The sequence below is a fragment of the Carcharodon carcharias genome, chromosome 12 (assembly GCF_017639515.1).
Source record: "Carcharodon carcharias isolate sCarCar2 chromosome 12, sCarCar2.pri, whole genome shotgun sequence".
In the NCBI taxonomy this organism is placed as follows: Eukaryota; Metazoa; Chordata; class Chondrichthyes; order Lamniformes; family Lamnidae; genus Carcharodon; species Carcharodon carcharias.
In genome coordinates this window covers 141,833,609-141,852,482 of record NC_054478.1, presented here as the reverse complement: position 1 = coordinate 141,852,482, position 18,874 = coordinate 141,833,609, and the positions used below count along the sequence as shown (strand labels likewise).

The 18,874-nt window shown below is 46.1% G+C and overlaps 1 protein-coding gene across 3 annotated transcripts in view; it reads right to left on the bottom strand.

The window, feature by feature from the left end:
- Window positions 1–285: 285 nt before the first annotated feature.
- The window catches only part of LOC121285270 (protein mono-ADP-ribosyltransferase PARP12-like), a 47,935-nt gene continuing 29,346 nt past the window's right edge, over window positions 286–18,874 (bottom strand). For 2 of the 3 annotated variants that reach the window (XM_041201669.1, XM_041201670.1), the window contains 3 exons: window positions 18,430–18,560; window positions 11,017–11,168; window positions 286–823 (listed from right to left, as the gene is read on the bottom strand). In XM_041201669.1, coding sequence (XP_041057603.1) covers window positions 510–823; window positions 11,017–11,168; window positions 18,430–18,560 — 597 coding nt within the window. In that variant the 3' untranslated portion in view covers window positions 286–509. The remainder of the gene's footprint in view (window positions 824–11,016; window positions 11,169–18,429; window positions 18,561–18,874) is intronic. The other variant, XM_041201671.1, reaches the window with a different exon arrangement.

Sequence of the window (18,874 nt, the reverse complement as noted above, 5' to 3'; positions counted from 1 at the left end):
TTCCTTGGCTAATCGAACAAAACCCTGCATCATTCAACGCCTCTGTCAAATCTCTCCTTACCCCTCATTGCTTTAAGCAGAACCAATCCCAGCTTCTCTACTCCTTCACCCCGGTACCATTCGAGTAAATCTCCTCTGCCCCCTCTCCAAGACCTTGACACCCTTCCTAAACAGCGACGGCTAGAGTTGGATGCAATAACTCAGCTGGGACTAAACCAGGAATTTACAAAGCTTTAGCATTCCATGAATCATCAGGGCGAATACAAAACCCTACAACAAAATTGATCCTGTAACAAAATTTACTTATTATAACTGATTGGGTTGCTCATCACACGTCCACGGACAAAACAAAAAACAATTTAGGTTGCTCCGCTTGACTAAATACCCCATTGGAATGGCTGATTAATGATTAATGGTCAACTGTGGAGAGAGTGAGTGAGCTGAACCAAGAACGAGCAACCAGACTGAGACAGTGCATGGGCTGCAGATAAAATGGCATAAGGCGGCCGTCACTTGGCAGACTGTCCCGAGAAAACTCCCAGCATCCATTGGAAGAAGCCAACTTTGTTGCTGTACTCGATGACGTACTCTGGGTAGATTTGGTGCTTCTCAAATATGACGAAGATCGATGGGTTGGCGTCATTGTCTGTGCAGCTGTCATATAGATTGGTGTGTGTGGCATCTTTCGAAGGTGGTCGACAGTAATCTGCCCTTCCTTTGAAAAACTGGCCAACCAGAACCCTTGCTAAAATCATCGTCTTGGTGGCCGAGTTGGTTGAGAAATAGTTGTCTGCGTAGGAGGCGTCTCTGGCAAAGTAACTTCCTGACGGTGGAACAAAGCATTTTTTTTTTAAGTTTATACATATCCGCAAACTAAAAAGAATGAACAAGCTGAGATGAGGCTCTATCTGCCTTCACCACCCCCCACGCCTCACCAGCCCAATAGCAGGACACCTTGTGATGGAAGTCTCATCACGGGAATCGATTCAGATTCCAACCCAACACAATCCTCTCAGTCTGGTCCCATTGTCGGAATAACCAAGATTTTAAAGGTTAATGGATCAGATCTTAAAAGCAGACACTGATCACTGAATCCGCAGTTTGGAAAAAAAATCCACTTATCGAGGGTTAGTCATGTCCTGAGTCGTTTTGCTGCGTGTGGAACGCGTCCAGATCAGGAGGGTTGCACCCTCGTGGGTCTACAGGGAGGTGGCCAGGGCACCGCTGGCAGCCACACCAAAGCCATGCCCACCACCCCCCTCATTCCCACCCCCCCAACCCCCCCACAGCTGGTGGTAGAATACCCACAGTGACAGGGAGAAGCCCTGAAGTTTGCCACTAATTGGCCGCTTAAGGGCTTCATTTGGCCTAAGGGTGGGGGAGTGGCCGTCACAACGGAGCCAGAGAGTGTCCGGACCAGGTCAAAGTGCAAACACAGAAATCAAATACACATAAACACACACACATACACACACACATACACACACGTGCATACACATATACACACACACACACACATACACGCGCACACACATATACACACACACACGCGTACACGCGCACACACATATACACACACACACACACACAGAAATAAAATACACAGGCGCACACACACACAGAAATAAAATACACAGGCACACACACACACACACACAGAGAAATAAAATACACAGGCACACACACACACACAGAAATAAAATACACAGGCGCACACACACACACACACACACACAGAAATAAAATACACAGGTACACACACACACACACACAGAATTAAAATACACAGGTGCGCACACACACCCACAGAGAAATAAAATACACAGGCGCACACACACACACACAGAAATAAAATACACAGGTGCGCACACACACAGAAATAAAATACACAGGCGCCCACACACACACAGAAATAAAATACACAGGCGCACACACACACACAGAAATAAAATACACAGGCGCACACACACACACAGAAATAAAATACACAGGCGCACACGCACACACAGAAATAAAATACACAGGCACACACACACACACAGAAATAAAATACACAGGCGCACACACACACACACACAGAAATAAAATACACAGGCGCACACACACACACACAGAAATAAAATACACAGGTGCACACACACACACATACACACAGAAATAAAATACACAGGTGCGCACACACACCCACAGAGAAATAAAATACACAGGCGCACACACACACACAGAGAAATAAAATACACAGGTGTGCACACACACACACACACACACAAATAAAATACACAGGCGCATACAGACACACACACACACACACAGAAATAAAATACACAGGCACACACACACACACAGAAATAAAATACACAGGCGCACACACACACACACAGAAATAAAATACACAGGCTCACACACACACACACAGAAATAAAATACACAGGTGCGCACACACACCCACAGAGAAATAAAATACACAGGCGCACACACACACACAGAAATAAAATACACAGGCGCACACACACACAGAAATAAAATACACAGGTGTGCACACACACAGAAATAAAATACACAGGCGCGCACACACACACACACACACACAGAAATAAAATACACAGGCGCGCACACACACACACACACACACACACACAGAAATAAAATACACAGGCGCGCACACACACCCACAGAGAAATAAAATACACAGGCGCACACACACACAGAAATAAAATACACAGGCGCACACACACACAGAAATAAAATACACAGGCGCACACACACACACACGCAGACACGCTCGCACACACACAGAAATAAAATACACAGGCATACACACACACACACACACACACACACACACAGAAATAAAATACACAGGCATACACACACACAGAAATAAAATACACAGGCGCACACACAGAAATAAAATACCCAGGCATGCACACAGAGAAATAAAATACACAGGCGCACACACACACACACACACACACACACACACACACACACACACAGAAATAAAATACATTGGCATGCACACACACACAGAAATAAAATACACAGGCGCACGCACACACACACACACACACACACACAGAAATAAAATACACAGGAATGCACACACACACAGAAATAAAATACACAGGTGCACACACACACACACACAGAATTAAAATACACAGGTGCGCACACACACCCACAGAGAAATAAAATACACAGGCGCACACACACACACAGAAATAAAATACACAGGTGCGCACACACACAGAAATAAAATACACAGGCGCCCACACACACACAGAAATAAAATACACAGGCGCACACACACACACAGAAATAAAATACACAGGCGCACACACACACACAGAAATAAAATACACAGGCGCACACGCACACACAGAAATAAAATACACAGGCACACACACACACACAGAAATAAAATACACAGGCGCACACACACACACAGAAATAAAATACACAGGCGCACACACACACACAGAAATAAAATACACAGGCGCGCACACACACAGAAATAAAATACACAGGCGCGCACACACACAGAAATAAAATACACAGGCGCGCACACACACAGAAATAAAATACACAGGCGCGCACACACACACACACACACACACACACAGAAATAAAATACACAGGCGCGCACACACACACACACACACACACACACACAGAAATAAAATACACAGGCGCGCACACACACCCACAGAGAAATAAAATACACAGGCGCACACACACACAGAAATAAAATACACAGGCGCACACACACACAGAAATAAAATACACAGGCGCACACACACACACACGCAGACACGCTCGCACACACACAGAAATAAAATACACAGGCATACACACACACACACACACACACACACACAGAAATAAAATACACAGGCATACACACACACAGAAATAAAATACACAGGCGCACACACAGAAATAAAATACCCAGGCATGCACACAGAGAAATAAAATACACAGGCGCGCACACACACACACACACACACACACACAGAAATAAAATACATTGGCATGCACACACACACAGAAATAAAATACACAGGCGCACGCACACACACACACACACACACACACACAGAAATAAAATACACAGGAAGGCACACACACACAGAAATAAAATACACAGGTGTACACACACACACACACACAGAATTAAAATACACAGGTGCGCACACACACAGAAATAAAATACACAGGCGCACACACACACACAGAAATAAAATACACAGGTGCGCACACACACAGAAATAAAATACACAGGCGCCCACACACACACAGAAATAAAATACACAGGTGCACACACACACACAGAAATAAAATACACAGGCGCACACACACACACAGAAATAAAATACACAGGCGCACACGCACACACAGAAATAAAATACACAGGCACACACACACACACAGAAATAAAATACACAGGCGCACACACACATACACAGAAATAAAATACACAGGTGCACACACACACACATACACACAGAAATAAAATACACAGGTGCGCACACACACCCACAGAGAAATAAAATACACAGGCGCACACACACACAGAGAAATAAAATACACAGGCGTGCACACACACACACACAGAAATAAAATACACAGGCGCATACAGACACACACACACACACAGAGGAATAAAATACACAGGCACACACACACACACACAGAAATAAAATACACAGGCGCACACACACACACAGAAATAAAATACACAGGCTCACACACACACACACACAGAAATAAAATACACAGGTGCGCACACACACCCACAGAGAAATAAAATACACAGGCGCACACACACACACAGAAATAAAATACACAGGCGCGCGCACACACACAGAAATAAAATACACAGGCGCGCACACACACAGAAATAAAATACACAGGCGCGCGCACACACAGAAATAAAATACACAGGCGCGCACACACACACACACACACACAGAAATAAAATACACAGGCGCGCACACACACACACACACACACAGAAATAAAATACACAGGCGTGCACACACACCCACAGAGAAATAAAATACACAGGCGCACACACACACAGAAATAAAATACACAGGCGCACACACACACAGAAATAAAATACACAGGCGCACACACACACAGAAATAAAATACACAGGCGCACACACACACACACGCAGACACGCTCGCACACACACAGAAATAAAATACACAGGCATACACACACACACACACACACACAAATAAAATACACAGGCATACACACACACAGAAATAAAATACACAGGAGCACACACAGAAATAAAATACCCAGGCATGCACACAGAGAAATAAAATACACAGGCGCACACACACACACACACACACACACACACACACACACACACACACACACACACAGAAATAAAATACACAGGAATGCACACACACACAGAAATAAAATACACAGGCGCACACAGAGAAATAAAATACACAGGTGTGCACACACACACACAGAAATAAAATACACAGGCGCACACACACGCAGAAATAAAATGCACACGTACATGCACACACACACATAAATACACACACACACATATACACATAAATACACACACATATACACATACACACACATATACACACAGAAATAAAATACACAGGCGCACACACATACAGAAATAAAATACACAGGCGCACGTACACACACAGAGAAATAAAATACACAGGCGCACACACACACACATATATACAAAATACACAGGCGCACACACACACACACACATATATACAAAATACACAGGCGTACACACAGAGAAATAAAATACACAGGCGCGCACACACAGAAATAAAATACACAGGTGCACACACACAAATAAAATACACAAGCGAACACACACAAACATACACACACACAGAAATAAAATACACAGGTGCACACACACACAGAGAAATAAAATACACAGGCATACACAAACAAATAAAATACACAGGTGCACACACACAAACATACACACACACACATACATACATGCACATATACACACACACATACACATGTAGACACACACACACGTACACACACATATACACCCACACACATAAATAAAATACACAGACGCACGCATGCACACACAGAAATAAAATACACAAGTACACGCGCGCACACACAGAAATAAAATACACAGGCGCACGCGCACACACAGAAATAAAATACACAGGCGCACACGCACACACATATATGCACACACACACACATACATACACACACACACATGCACACAGACATGCACACACGCTTGTGCACGCACACACACAGACATGCACACTTACGCACACACACATACACACACTCGTGCACACACACACGCACACATGCACGCACACACATACACGCACACACATACACACACAAATGTGCCCCAAGCACACGAATGTACAAAATACACACACACACGCACACACACAAGTATGCCCCAAGCATATGAATGTACAAAATACACACACATCCACGCACACACACACACACACACCAAAAAAATTCACACACACAAAATACACATACACATGATTGTGCCCCAAGCACATGAATGTACAAAATACACACACAAATACACCCACACATATGTGTGTGTGCTCACACACATGCACACCTCACACACAAACACAACCCCATGCACACACAGACAAACATGAACGCACACACTCACCTGCACGCACGCCCACACACTCGGGTGTACACACACAAAAATATACAGGAACACACACAGACTGCACACACACACGACAGTGATTAGGAGCAGTGACCCTTGTTCATTTTCCTTTCCTCTCGACATGGAAAATTGGTACAGAAACAGAGACACCTGGGAGTGTACTTGTTCAAACAGTCATTTGGTACAGAAATTGAGTGTTGCTGAAAAAAGAGACATGCTGTCAAAGCTTTTTGTCTTGCACTCATCAGAACAAATGCAAGAATGCCAAAGGAGAGAGCTTTTATCTTGCAATATAAATTGTTGTGATTGTTTGAAATTTGGCATTCTTGTGTTTTTCCTGATGAGTGGACGATGAAAAGATTCAGCAACAAGGGGCAGGACAAGTTAATAAAGCTATCAAAAAATGAACAGATGGAATTCTTGGCCCTATAAACAGGGGCAGAGATAAGGAAGCTATGTTAAATTTTCATAAATCACCACTTGGGTATCAAAGATATGTGAGGGGTTGAACAGCTACTAATTAAGGACTCTGCAGTGCTAAATATTCTGGCCAACTCTGGGCACCACACTTGTGGAAGGATGTTAAGGCCTTAGAGAGTGTGCCTGAACAGTAGGGTTGTGCCCCCACATATGTACAGGCAGACCACCTGGGTTTACCTGGCAGCCATGCACACTTGCATGAACCCCCCCACCCCCCCCGCCCCACCAAGCTGTCCAGGAAGTTTGCCACTAATTGGCCACATAAGGACCTCAATTGGCCTAAAGGGCGGGAAGGCAGAGGAGAAAGGAAGACTTATTGGAAGCATTAGTATGGAAGGTTGCATCGCATGAACAGATGCAACGCGGACAGAGAAACTGGGAGAATGGATTGGAAGACTTACAGGAAGCGGGGTATGAGGAAGTGTAGTCTCGCTGTGAGAGTGAGTGGACTTAGAGTGAATATCACCCTCAAAAATGGAGACAGAGAAGTTGAGGGATGGAGAGGAAGAGTCGGAGATGAACCATGCGAAGATGCAGGAAGGGTGGAAATTGGAAGCAAAGTCAATGAAGTTTTCCAATTCTGGGTGAGAGCAGGAAGCAGCACCGATCCAGTTATCAACATACCAGGGAAAGAAGGCAAGGGAGCGGCGACCTCTAGCGATCCACCACCACCTCCCTCCTACTGGCTGAACCGTTTCTTATATTGAGCAACTTATCTTACTTCCTTTGAATAAAAGGTGTTGCTATGGGCACCTGTATGTGTCCTAGCTCTGACTGCCTTTTTGTGGGATACAATCTGTATTCCAGTCCAGACTCCCGCTCCCTTTGTCCCCGAAACATGAAACCTTTCATCAGTTAATCTCTCCCGCCCTCCACCCTCCCACACAGCTTCCCCTTTACTTCTCCTTCCTGCCCTCCCCCACCTCACTTCACCTCGCTGAAACCCTATTACATTCCAATTTACACCCCCCCCCCCCCCCCCAACCCACCCCCAACGTCCTGAGGAACGAGCGATAACTCTGTCGCCAGAGCGTTTCCGGCGTTCTCTGCTCACGTCTCATAATCCCGGCAGCCACAGGATTTTGCTTTTGGATCTGTCTTGTCCCTTTTTGATATTGTTCGTACCTTTCCCGGGACCACTCCCAGTTTGTTTGCATGCCTTTTTCTTTGAGTTTAATGTTGTCTCTGACTTCCTTAATTGTCTATGGCCTTTTTTTCTTTGGCAAGTGGAGCTCTTGCAGCTTAGGCGTATAAACTGGTTCTACGTCACATTAAATTATTTATTGAACACTTCACACTGACCTCCTCTTGCTTTACCCATTGGCAGGTGGGTTGATGGACAGTGTTAGACTCGTAACAGTGCAAGTCAGCTTTGGCCAGACTCATAGCTGTTTTGCATTTTATTTCTTTCAAACATTACGCTGAACTTGATCGCGTTATGGTCAGTCTAAGGCAGAGCTAGGCTGCCAACTAAACCAGGCTCATCGATCATGATTGAACCTAATATGGAGCCAGGGCATATTGGCCAGTGCCTTCCAGAAACAAGTCCGAGGTCATTTCTGAGTCCTGACCCAGCTTGGGGTCCTCCAGGAGGTGGCCGATGGAGAGGTGCCCGTGTCCAATCAGGGACCGCGGGAGGCGGAAACCCAGGGCATTGTGGTCCAATCCAAAGGAGCTTGGCGACCCCCCACCCCCCCACCTTCTCCGAGACCAGCAGGAATGCTGCCGGAGGGCCAGGCAGGGAGGAGCTAAGAAATTTAAAGATGGAATCAAGTCGAAAGGAAAGATGTACAACGCCACAAAGGTCAGTGGTAGGCCAGGAGATTGGGAATATTTTAGAAACCTGCAAAGGATGGCTTAACAAAAAAAGAGAGGGAGAATTTGGAGTATGAGAGAAACAATGTCAAGAAATATTTTTTAAAAAAACAGTGAAAGCTTCCACACGTTTATATAAAGGAAAGGAGTAGCGACTGTGAACATTGGTCTCTTAGCGGGCGAGACTGGAGAACTAATCGTGGGAAACAAGGAAATGCCCGAGACTTTGAACAAATATTTTGTATCTGTCTTCACAGCAGAAAAGGCCCCAAGGATAATGGAAACACAGTGGGTAAAAGGGAGGGAGAAATTAAACAATTCCGATCACGAGAGGACAAGTGCTAGGTTAACTAATGGGGCTTCAGACTGGGCTTGTCTACTCTGGCTGGATATATTCCAGGAGATGTTGGCAGAAGTGACACCACGGAGCGGATTGTGAGGGAAGAAAAGGTCCCAGTGGATTGAAAAACCCCAGGTGTAACACCGCTGTTCAAGAAAGGAGGGAGACAGAAAGCATGAAACTATGGGCCAGTTAGTCTAACATCTGTCACTGGGAAAATGCTAGAATCCATTATTAAACAGGTAGCAGCAAGACATCAGGAAAATCATAATACAATCAGGCAGAGTCAACATGGTTTTGTGAAAGGGAAATCATGCTTGACAAATTTATTAGAGTTCTTTGAGGATGGAACAAGCAGAGTGAGTAAAGGGGAATCTGTAGATGTGGTGTACTTGATTCGATGAGGAGCCACATGTAAGGTTACTGCACAAGATAAGAGCTCATGGTGTAGAGGGGTGATACTATGGTGATTAACTGTCCTGGTCAGGCCCTCCCCGGGTGTGTTTTGTCCCAGACTTCTGGAGTCTTGGGAGGCCTTATTTTTGCATGTGCGCTGGGAGGGCGGTGTCAGGATCGCGGCTTCTGTGTGGGGCGGTCCTGCGGTTGTCGGGGTGAGGGGGTGGATCCGGAAGGCACCAGAATCGGGGTGGGTTGTGAGCCTGCGTGACCTACCCCCACCACCCACCCACCATCAAAGCTTCACCAGCTCTCCCCTCCTCTCCCTGTCTCCGTCACGATGAAGAGCCCCTTATCCTTTTTGAAAGTTTAGCGTGGATAGAGGATTGGCTAACTAACAGGAGAGAGAGAGTCAGGATAAATGGATCATTTTCAGGATGGCAAACCGTAACTGGTGGAGTGTCAGAGGGATCAATGCTGGGGTCTTAGCTCTCTATATTTATGATCTAGATTAATGACTTGGATGAAGGGATTGAGTGTATTGTCGCCAAATTTGCTGATGATGCAAAGATAGGCAGGAAGGCAAGTCATGAGGATGATAGAGTCTGCAAAGGAATATAGATGGGTTAAGTGAGCAGGTAAAAAAATTGACAGATGGAGTACAATGTGGCAAAATGTGAGGAAGAATAGAAAAGCAAAATATTATGTAAATGGATTATGGGGGGTGCTTGACAGGGTGGATGCTGAGATGACGTTTCCCCTTGTGGGGGATTCTAGGACTGGAGGCACAGTTTAAAAATCATGAGGATGGAACCGAGGAGGAATTTCTTCTCTCAGAGGGTGGTTAGGCTTTGGAACGCTCTCCTCCCAGGGAACAGTGGAGGTTGGGTCATTGAATATATACAAGGCTGGGTTAGACGGAATTTTGACTGACAAGGGAGTCAAGGGTTATGTGGGGGGGGGGGGGGGGGGAGCGCAGACAGGAAAGTGGAGTTAAGGCCACAATCAGATCAGCCATGATCTTATTGACTGGCGGAGTAGGCTCGAGGGGCCGAATGGCCTACACCTGCTCCTAATTCTTATGATATTATGAGCTGCAGCTGTCATTAATGGCCGAGAAGCAGGTTAAAAATTCACTGCATGTGGCCTCCGGAGTCATCTGATCGAGGTTAACTAGACCCAGAAGCCCAGCTTTGTAGAAGGGCTGAGAATATGAGTTCTCAGATTCGTTGTTCTGGCTGAAGCTGTAAACAGAGACTCAAGGTGAAACGCTGATTTTCTCCGTTACCTTTCCCGTATCCTTCTCCGTGTGTCCCACAGGTCCTCCAGTCAATGTTCCCCTCACAGACGCTCGTAATGGGTGAAGAGTTCCAACCGTAGAAAAGATGCTTCTCGACCACCTCTTTGCCACCATTTTTCTTCATCATCTGCTCTTTCTGCCTGTCTCACAAACACAAACAACCCACCCGTGACCTGCGTGGAACTGACTGGAGAAGAGATTCGTTCCGGCCCGGTCCGCTACAGACAATCATCTCCTCTCGCCAACCTCAGCACCTCGCAAAGCTTAGCTTAGCAGTGTTGATGCAGGGTAACCGCTTCCTCGGGTCGGAGAGCTCAGGAGAGGGGGGGGTGGGCCCAATCCTACAATTAGAACCAGGCCCCGGTCAGTGAACACAGCACAAAGAGGGGCGGAGGTCTCCAACCCTACCCCAAAAAGGTAGTGTGCCCAACTGAAAATCTCAAAAATAAGATTGATCGATTTTTGTTGGGTAGAGGTATAAAGACACAAGGGCAGATGGGTTTGCAGACGCGGGTTGGGGCACATAATATTCCCCATCCCACCGCCCTCCCTGACTCTCCGCGACTTTATGGGTGGGACGAGCGAGGTCTAAGCCCAACTGAGGCCCCTTACGTGGGCAATTAATGACCGCTTAAGGGCCTCATCCCACTTGCTCTCAACTTTGAGGCTGGAGGGAGAAGTCCTGGGGGAAGCCTGGCAGGTCACCCTCCTCGGACCATTAAGTGGCTGCGGGACAGCCAGAATCAGTGGGCATGTGTTCACCGTTGACTCTTTGGGTGGCGGGGTGGGAAACCTGTCCCCATCCCAAAAAATCCTGCCCGTGGAACCAAGACGGGTAAATGGAGTTAAAATTCACATCAGCCATGATCTAATTGAATGGCAGAACAAGCTCGAGGGGCTGAATGGCCTCCTCTGTTCCTATGTTCCGATGAATAGGGAAACAAAAACACAAGAACGTTTCTTTCCATCTTCATCTCTTTATGGGCTAACCCCTTCCATCACCAGTGCAGTTCTCGCTGCCCAAAAGGCTGAATAATCAGCCAGACTTCACCAACGCGGCTTCTGCAGTTGGAATGAGAGTCATCCCACTCCATTCACCAGGGCGGTCTCTGCACTCTGGAGGGTGGTCCTGTCTCAGCTGCTGTTACTCCGAACCCATCCATGCTCCCCCTTTACTCTTTCATGAGATGTGGGTGTCTGTTACCCATCCCTGATTGCCCTTGAACTGAGTGAGAGAGGCAGTTAAGAGTCAACCACATGGATGTGGATCAGGAGCAGCATGTAGGCCAGACCAGGTAAGGATGGAAGATTTCCCCCCTTCCCTAAAGGAAGAAACCAGATGGGTTTTTATGACCATCAATGATAGTTTCATGGTCACCATTACTGAGACTAGCTTTATATTCCAGATTTATGAACTGAATTTAACTGCTGTGGTGGGATTTGAACTCCTGTCCCCAGAGCATTACCCTCAGCCTCTGGATTACCAGTCCATTGGCATTACTACTACACCATCGTCTCCCCCTGACAGCCCTGGCTCAGTGGGTCTCACCCTCTCCCTGAATCCACAGACTCGAGCACAAAATCTGGACTGCCGCTCCAGCGCGGTACTGCGCAAGTGTCAGATGCAGGTCAAACCAACACCCCGTCTGCCCTCCCCAAGGGACGGAAAAGATCCTACAACATTCTTTCGAAGAGCAGCGGGGGAGTTAACCCCAGTTTCTTTATCCAACAGATATCCATCAACCAACATCACTAAAATAAATTACCTTGGGGGTGGGTGGGGGTCAATATCACGTTGTTCTTGATGGGATCTTGCTGTGCACAAATTGGCTACCTTGGTTCATGCATTAGAAGCAGTGGCAACAATTCAGAAAAATACCTGACTGGCTGCAAAACTCTTTGGGACATCCTGAGGCCATAAATGGCGCTATGTAAATGAAAGTCTGTCTTGTTTACTTTATCCATTTGTCCTGTAACTGTGCAATGTCCTATTTCCAAAATATTCCATTGTTGAGCTAAAGTCCCGTGTGCCAGTTCCTCTTTTCACCTCACCTCAGCTGGTACACTCACTATCTTTCTAAAAACTGACTGATTCCAATCCTCTTGGCTTTGCAGCATTTTCCTTCCTCATTGTAATATGGTGATGGCACCCAGGTATTCACATTGTCTACGTCAATCTATGTTTGTACCCATGGTCAAGCAAAGGCCTTGTGGGAAATTGCACGCCCTGGTTTGCGCGATGAATCCTGCACGAATTTTAGGAATTTATTTCCCCGCTCTCCATTTCTTTGCTCCCTGTCCCAATCAATGAGTGGGTGATTAAAACCTTCACCAGCAGAAATGTTGCTATTGTCACTCAACTCCCTGATTTCCTCTTCAATTCACACCCCACCCTGCACCCCCACATCATTACAGGGTCTGTATCCAACCCCACTAATGTAAATTTAAATCTTTTACCTCTAACCATATAGCCCTTACATTATGGATTGCCTCCTTCATGTATAATGCATCTGTTATATTATTCCAATATGATTTAGGAACTATATGCTCGTGCATATGTATACATAAGTATCCACACATGACTCACTGCTGCACTGCAGTTTGCCTATCGAACTGCCAATGTATCAGTCCACAGCGCATGGTGTGATCTGAGAAATACATTCGATGAGGCTCCAGCATTTGAGCCTAAAAGTGTGATTATTTTCAACTCCTGGGAGCCGCAAGATGTAACAGCCTTTCCTCACCAATCTGTCCTTCCCAAAAACGATTCCAACCAGCCATCTTTATTTCTCAGCCCTTCCCGCTTTGCAGCCAAGTTTCTGTTGGCGCTTTGTCTTCTGACTTCAGTCTCTCTCTTTTCACTTCAGTCAGTTTCTCTCATCCTGCTTTACCTCTCTGTATCTCTCTCTCTCTGCCTTCACTCTGTCTTGTTAATGGTATGTTAACTGTATTATCAAGATTGAATATACACAGGTGAAGGGCATTGATTAAGTACCTTGAGCAGATGTAAAGAAAGACTTTCCATCAGTAAACCTGAGAGCCTTGGTGACTGGTGGGCACCTCAGGGACAGGAGTGCATCATCGACTCTGGAAACAACATTTTAATTTGATTTATTAAGCTCCCCTTTGAAATTTTGTTTTGTCACATTGCCCCATTAAGGGGCTTTCGATTTGTTGATTAGTTATTTTTTTACTGGTGTGCTCAAATGAGTATAAAGAAAAGAATTTAAACAAAACAGTATAATGGACTTGCAGGGATTGGAGTGCATCAGCTCCGGGAGCGTTATTTGAATTTGATAAATTTCCTTTGCAGTTTTTGTTTTTGTTGCATTACCCCTTTAAGGGGTTGTTAATTTATTCATTTACCATTTTCTCAAAAGAGTATAAAGGGAGATTTGTGGGACACTGGGTGGTTGGTAGGTAGGAGGCTGAAATCTCTGATGCTGCGTTCTGTAAATAAACCAACTGTCAAGAAAAAGATTTGTGTCTAGTTTCATACTTCACAGTCTGGTTTGAGATCCATTTAATATGCCTCTCTATGCATTCATTTATATGGCTCTGCCTACATCATTATCTCTCTCTCTTCCTCCCTCCATCTGCACTTTTCCTTCAAGGAGGAAAGAAATGAAGGATGGAGGGAAGGGAGCAAGGGAGAGAGAAAGAAAGTTATCGATGTAGAACCCAGGGACAATGATGCCAATGCCTCTCTGGTTGGTCCCAGCACTAACTAACAATCACACTGGTCTTTACAGCTCAGGACCTTGTCAGATGGGGCTTGAGAAGCTAATTTACTGATAGACATTGCAAACCGATTGTCAGCTCTTGTCATCCGTGAGTTTATTGTGGATGATTGCATCGATATCACGTCTTTAACAGAAACCTGCCTGAGGGGTGATGGCACCTTCCCACTGAATGAAGTCTCCCCCCTTGGCAGTGTGGAACTTATCACCAGATCACCCCTTAGCCTGACCCCCTACTCCCCTGATACTTTTTCCTCCTTTCAGCATCTCACCTTGTTTTACCCCCCTCTTTCAAAATCATCGCTTTCAGCATCTCACCTTGTTCTACCCCCTCTCTTTGAAAATCATCGTTTTCAGCATCTCACCTTGTTCTACCCCCTCTCTTTCAAAATCATCGTTTTCTACACCCTCCCCAGTTTGGGAAGAATGTTCTCACTGCAATGTTTCCTATGCTTTCCTCCCCTAGCCTCTGTACCAAATGACTTCTTATCCTCAGTGATTTCAACCTCCACCTCAACTCATCATGTTCCCTCCGAGTTCACTGTCCTCTTATCCCCCCCTAAATCTCTCCCTCCACATAAACTCCCCTACCCATGTTCACAACATTCCCTCGACCGTGCCATCTCACATGGCCTTGCCACTCCTGTCGTATCAATCACAGATTACACCACCTTTGATCATTTCTTCGTATCACACTCCACCCATGTCCCCCTTCGACTTCCTAACCCCTAACCTCTTCTGTAAAAACTTTCCCCCCAATTCACTTACAAAAATCTTTCAAAATCCCTTTGGCCCTCCACTCACCACTAAATTTCAACAGCTACTGATTTACTCAGTCACACCCTCACCTCCACCTTTGATGTCCTATTTCCCGATAAGACCATTACTCTCTCTCTCTCTCTCTCACCCTGGCTATTCCCCTGGTACAGCCCTCAACTCTGCTCCCTTAAATCCAGGAGTCAAAGACTTGAAAGGATTTGGTGGATGACTGATTTAGCCATTCACTGTCAGATCTGGCTGGATCACTTCAAACACCATCCGGTCTTGCTCTCGTCTATTAAAACTACTCACTGTTCCTGATCATCCTGGAATGCAAAAATAACACCCGGCTTCTTTTCTCTACAGCAAACCGTCTTGTTAAAACCCTCTCCCCTGCCCCCTCCACCCTCACCTCCAACAATAGGAGCGAGGAAGCCAATGGACCTCTTTGTTACTGAGACGGAGACCACGTGATCATCTTCCGCATCCCTCCCTTCCACTCGCTCGCTTGGCTGAGCTCCCTTTAATGCTCCCCCATGCCCTAGCCCTGAACTCTTGCTCTAGTTTCTCTCCTGTCTCCCCTCATGCCCTCTGTGGGCTCATCTTGTCCATGAGACCCACTTCCTGTCCCCTCGATTCTATTCCCATAAACTGCTGATCACCCAACTCCCCTTCCTGGTCGCCATGTTAGCTGGGGTTGTAAACGGCTCTCTCTCTTCAGGTGTTGTCCCTCTTTCCTTTACATCTGCCGTGCCACTCCATCCTCAAAAAATCAACCTTTCACCATTCTGGCAAACTACTGTTCCATCTCCAACCTCCCCTCCCTCTCCAAAGTCCTTGAACACATCGTCACCTCCTAAATCCGTTCCCATCCTTCCCAGGAACTGCATGTTTGGATCCCTGGAACCAGGTTTCTGTCCCTGCTCCTGTACTGAAACATTTCTTGGCAAAGCCACAAATGACACCCTGAGTGACTGTGACAAAGGTAAACTTTCCCTCCTCATCCTTCTCTACCTGTCTGCAGCCTTTGACACAGTGACCACCCCATCCTCCTCCTGCACCTCTGCACTGTCATCCAGCTGGGTGGGACTGCTCTCACCTGCTTCTACTCCTATCTATCTGATCATAGCCAGAGAATCCCTTGCAATGGTTTGTCTTCCTGCTCCCACACCGTTACCTCTGGTGTCCCCCAAGGATCAACCCTTGGCCCCCTCCTATTTCTCATCTCCATGTTGCCCCTCGGGGGAAGCAGAGTGTTAGTTTTCACATGTGCGCTGACAACACCCAGCTCTACCTCACCACCACCTCTCTCGACCTCTCCACCGTTGCTAAATTATCAGACTGCGTATCTGACATCCAGTACTGGACGAGCAGAAATTTACTCCAATAAAACGCCGTGACGAATGAAGCTGTTATTTTTGGACACTGCTCCAAAATCCGTTCCCTGGCAACCAATCTCCACCTCTCTCCCGGGCAACAGTCTGAGTTTAGCCGGTTCTATGCTTAAGCATAACCAGCCAGCTCGCTAGCTTCGTGTCACATTTGACCTCAGGATGATCTTCCGACCTCATATCCATGCCACCATTAAGACCGGCTATTTCCACCCCCCTAACATCGCCTGACTTCGCCCCTGTCTCAGCTCATCTGTTGCTGAAACCCTCAATCACGTCTTCGTTACCTCTAGACTCGACCATTCCAACACACCCCCTGGGTGGTCTCCCACATTCTACCCTCCATAAAGTTGAGATCATCCAAAACTCGACTCACGGGAAGTCCCATTCCCCTATTATCCCTGTGCTCGCTGACCTACACCAGCTCCTGATCTAGCAAAATCTTGGTTAAAGTTCGCATTCTTATGTTCAAATCCCCCAATGGCCTTGTCGCTGCCCACCTGTGTGATCCCCTCTAGCAACGCATACCTCTGAGATCTCTGAGCCCTCTTGTGCATTCCCGAATTTAATTATTCCAACACTGGTTGTCACGTCTTCAGTTGCCTAGGCCCAGAGCTCTGGTATACCCTCTCTACACCTCTCTGCCTCTCTATCTCGCTTTTCTCCTTTAACGCAACTCACAGAACCTACCTCTTTGACCAAACTTTTGTTCATCTGACCTAACATCTCCTTATGTGTCATACTTTGTTTCATAATGTTCCTGTGAAGCACCTTGGGACATTATTTTATTACACTAGATGCACTTTATAGATATGTTATTGTTGCTGTGGTGCAGTTGGTGGCACTCTCACCTCTGAATCCGAAGGATTCCAGGTTCAAGTCCCACTCCAGGGCTTGGACACAAAATGTCAATGCTGACACTTAAGCGTAGAACCTGAGGAAGTGCTGCTCTGTCTTTCACATGAAATATTAAACCAAGGTCTGGTCTGCCCTCAACAAAAACAGAATTACCTGGAAAAACTCAGCAGGTCTGGCAGCATCGGCGGAGAAGAAAAGAGTTGACGTTTCGAGTCCTCATGACCCTTCGATGAGGACTCGAAACGTCAACTCTTTTCTTTTCCGCCGATGCTGCCAGACCTGCTGAGTTTTTCCAGGTAATTCTGTTTTTGTTTTGGATTTCCAGCATCCGCAGTTTTTTTGTTTTTATCTCTGGTCTGCCCTCTTCGGTTGGTGTATAAGACCCCATGACACTAGTTTGAAGACAACAGGGGGAGTTCTCCCAGGTGTCCTGGCCAATACTTATCCCTCAAATCAACATTTCAAAAAACAGATTAGCTGGTCATTATCACCTTACTGCTTGTGGGATCTTGCTGTGCACAAATTGGCTGCTCTGATTCCTACATTATAAACAGCCACTTTAAAAGTATTCCATTGGTTATAAGGTGCTTTGAGATGACCAGTGGCCATGAAGAGCACTATAAACATGCAAGTCCACCTAATCTTTTACAAACCATTGAAAGACTTCCCAAAGGGCCTGGTTTTGGATTCGTTCGATTTTCTGGATCACATTGTTCCTCATTGTCCGCTGAAAGAGGGCCTGCACCCGTTTATATTCCTCCGAGGACTTGGGCAAGAGGACAAGCTGCAGAGAGAAGGTTATCAGTCAGAGCCACAGAGCAGCGGGTAATCCAAACACGTTCAAATACCGTGATACTGCACACATTTATTTCACTTTAGCCTACATTTTTTAAAACAAATGGAATTATAGATGGAGCATTATGACCACACTAGGAAAAGGAGTTTGGTTCATGAGTGACATGGTAAGCAGTGCACATCCCACGCACATAAACAGAAGACATTGCATTTATATAGCACCTTTCACAACCTTGCTGCTTGCTGTTTTCACATACAACCTTTGCTGTTTCACATACAGCAAAGTTCCACCTTTTGCGACTT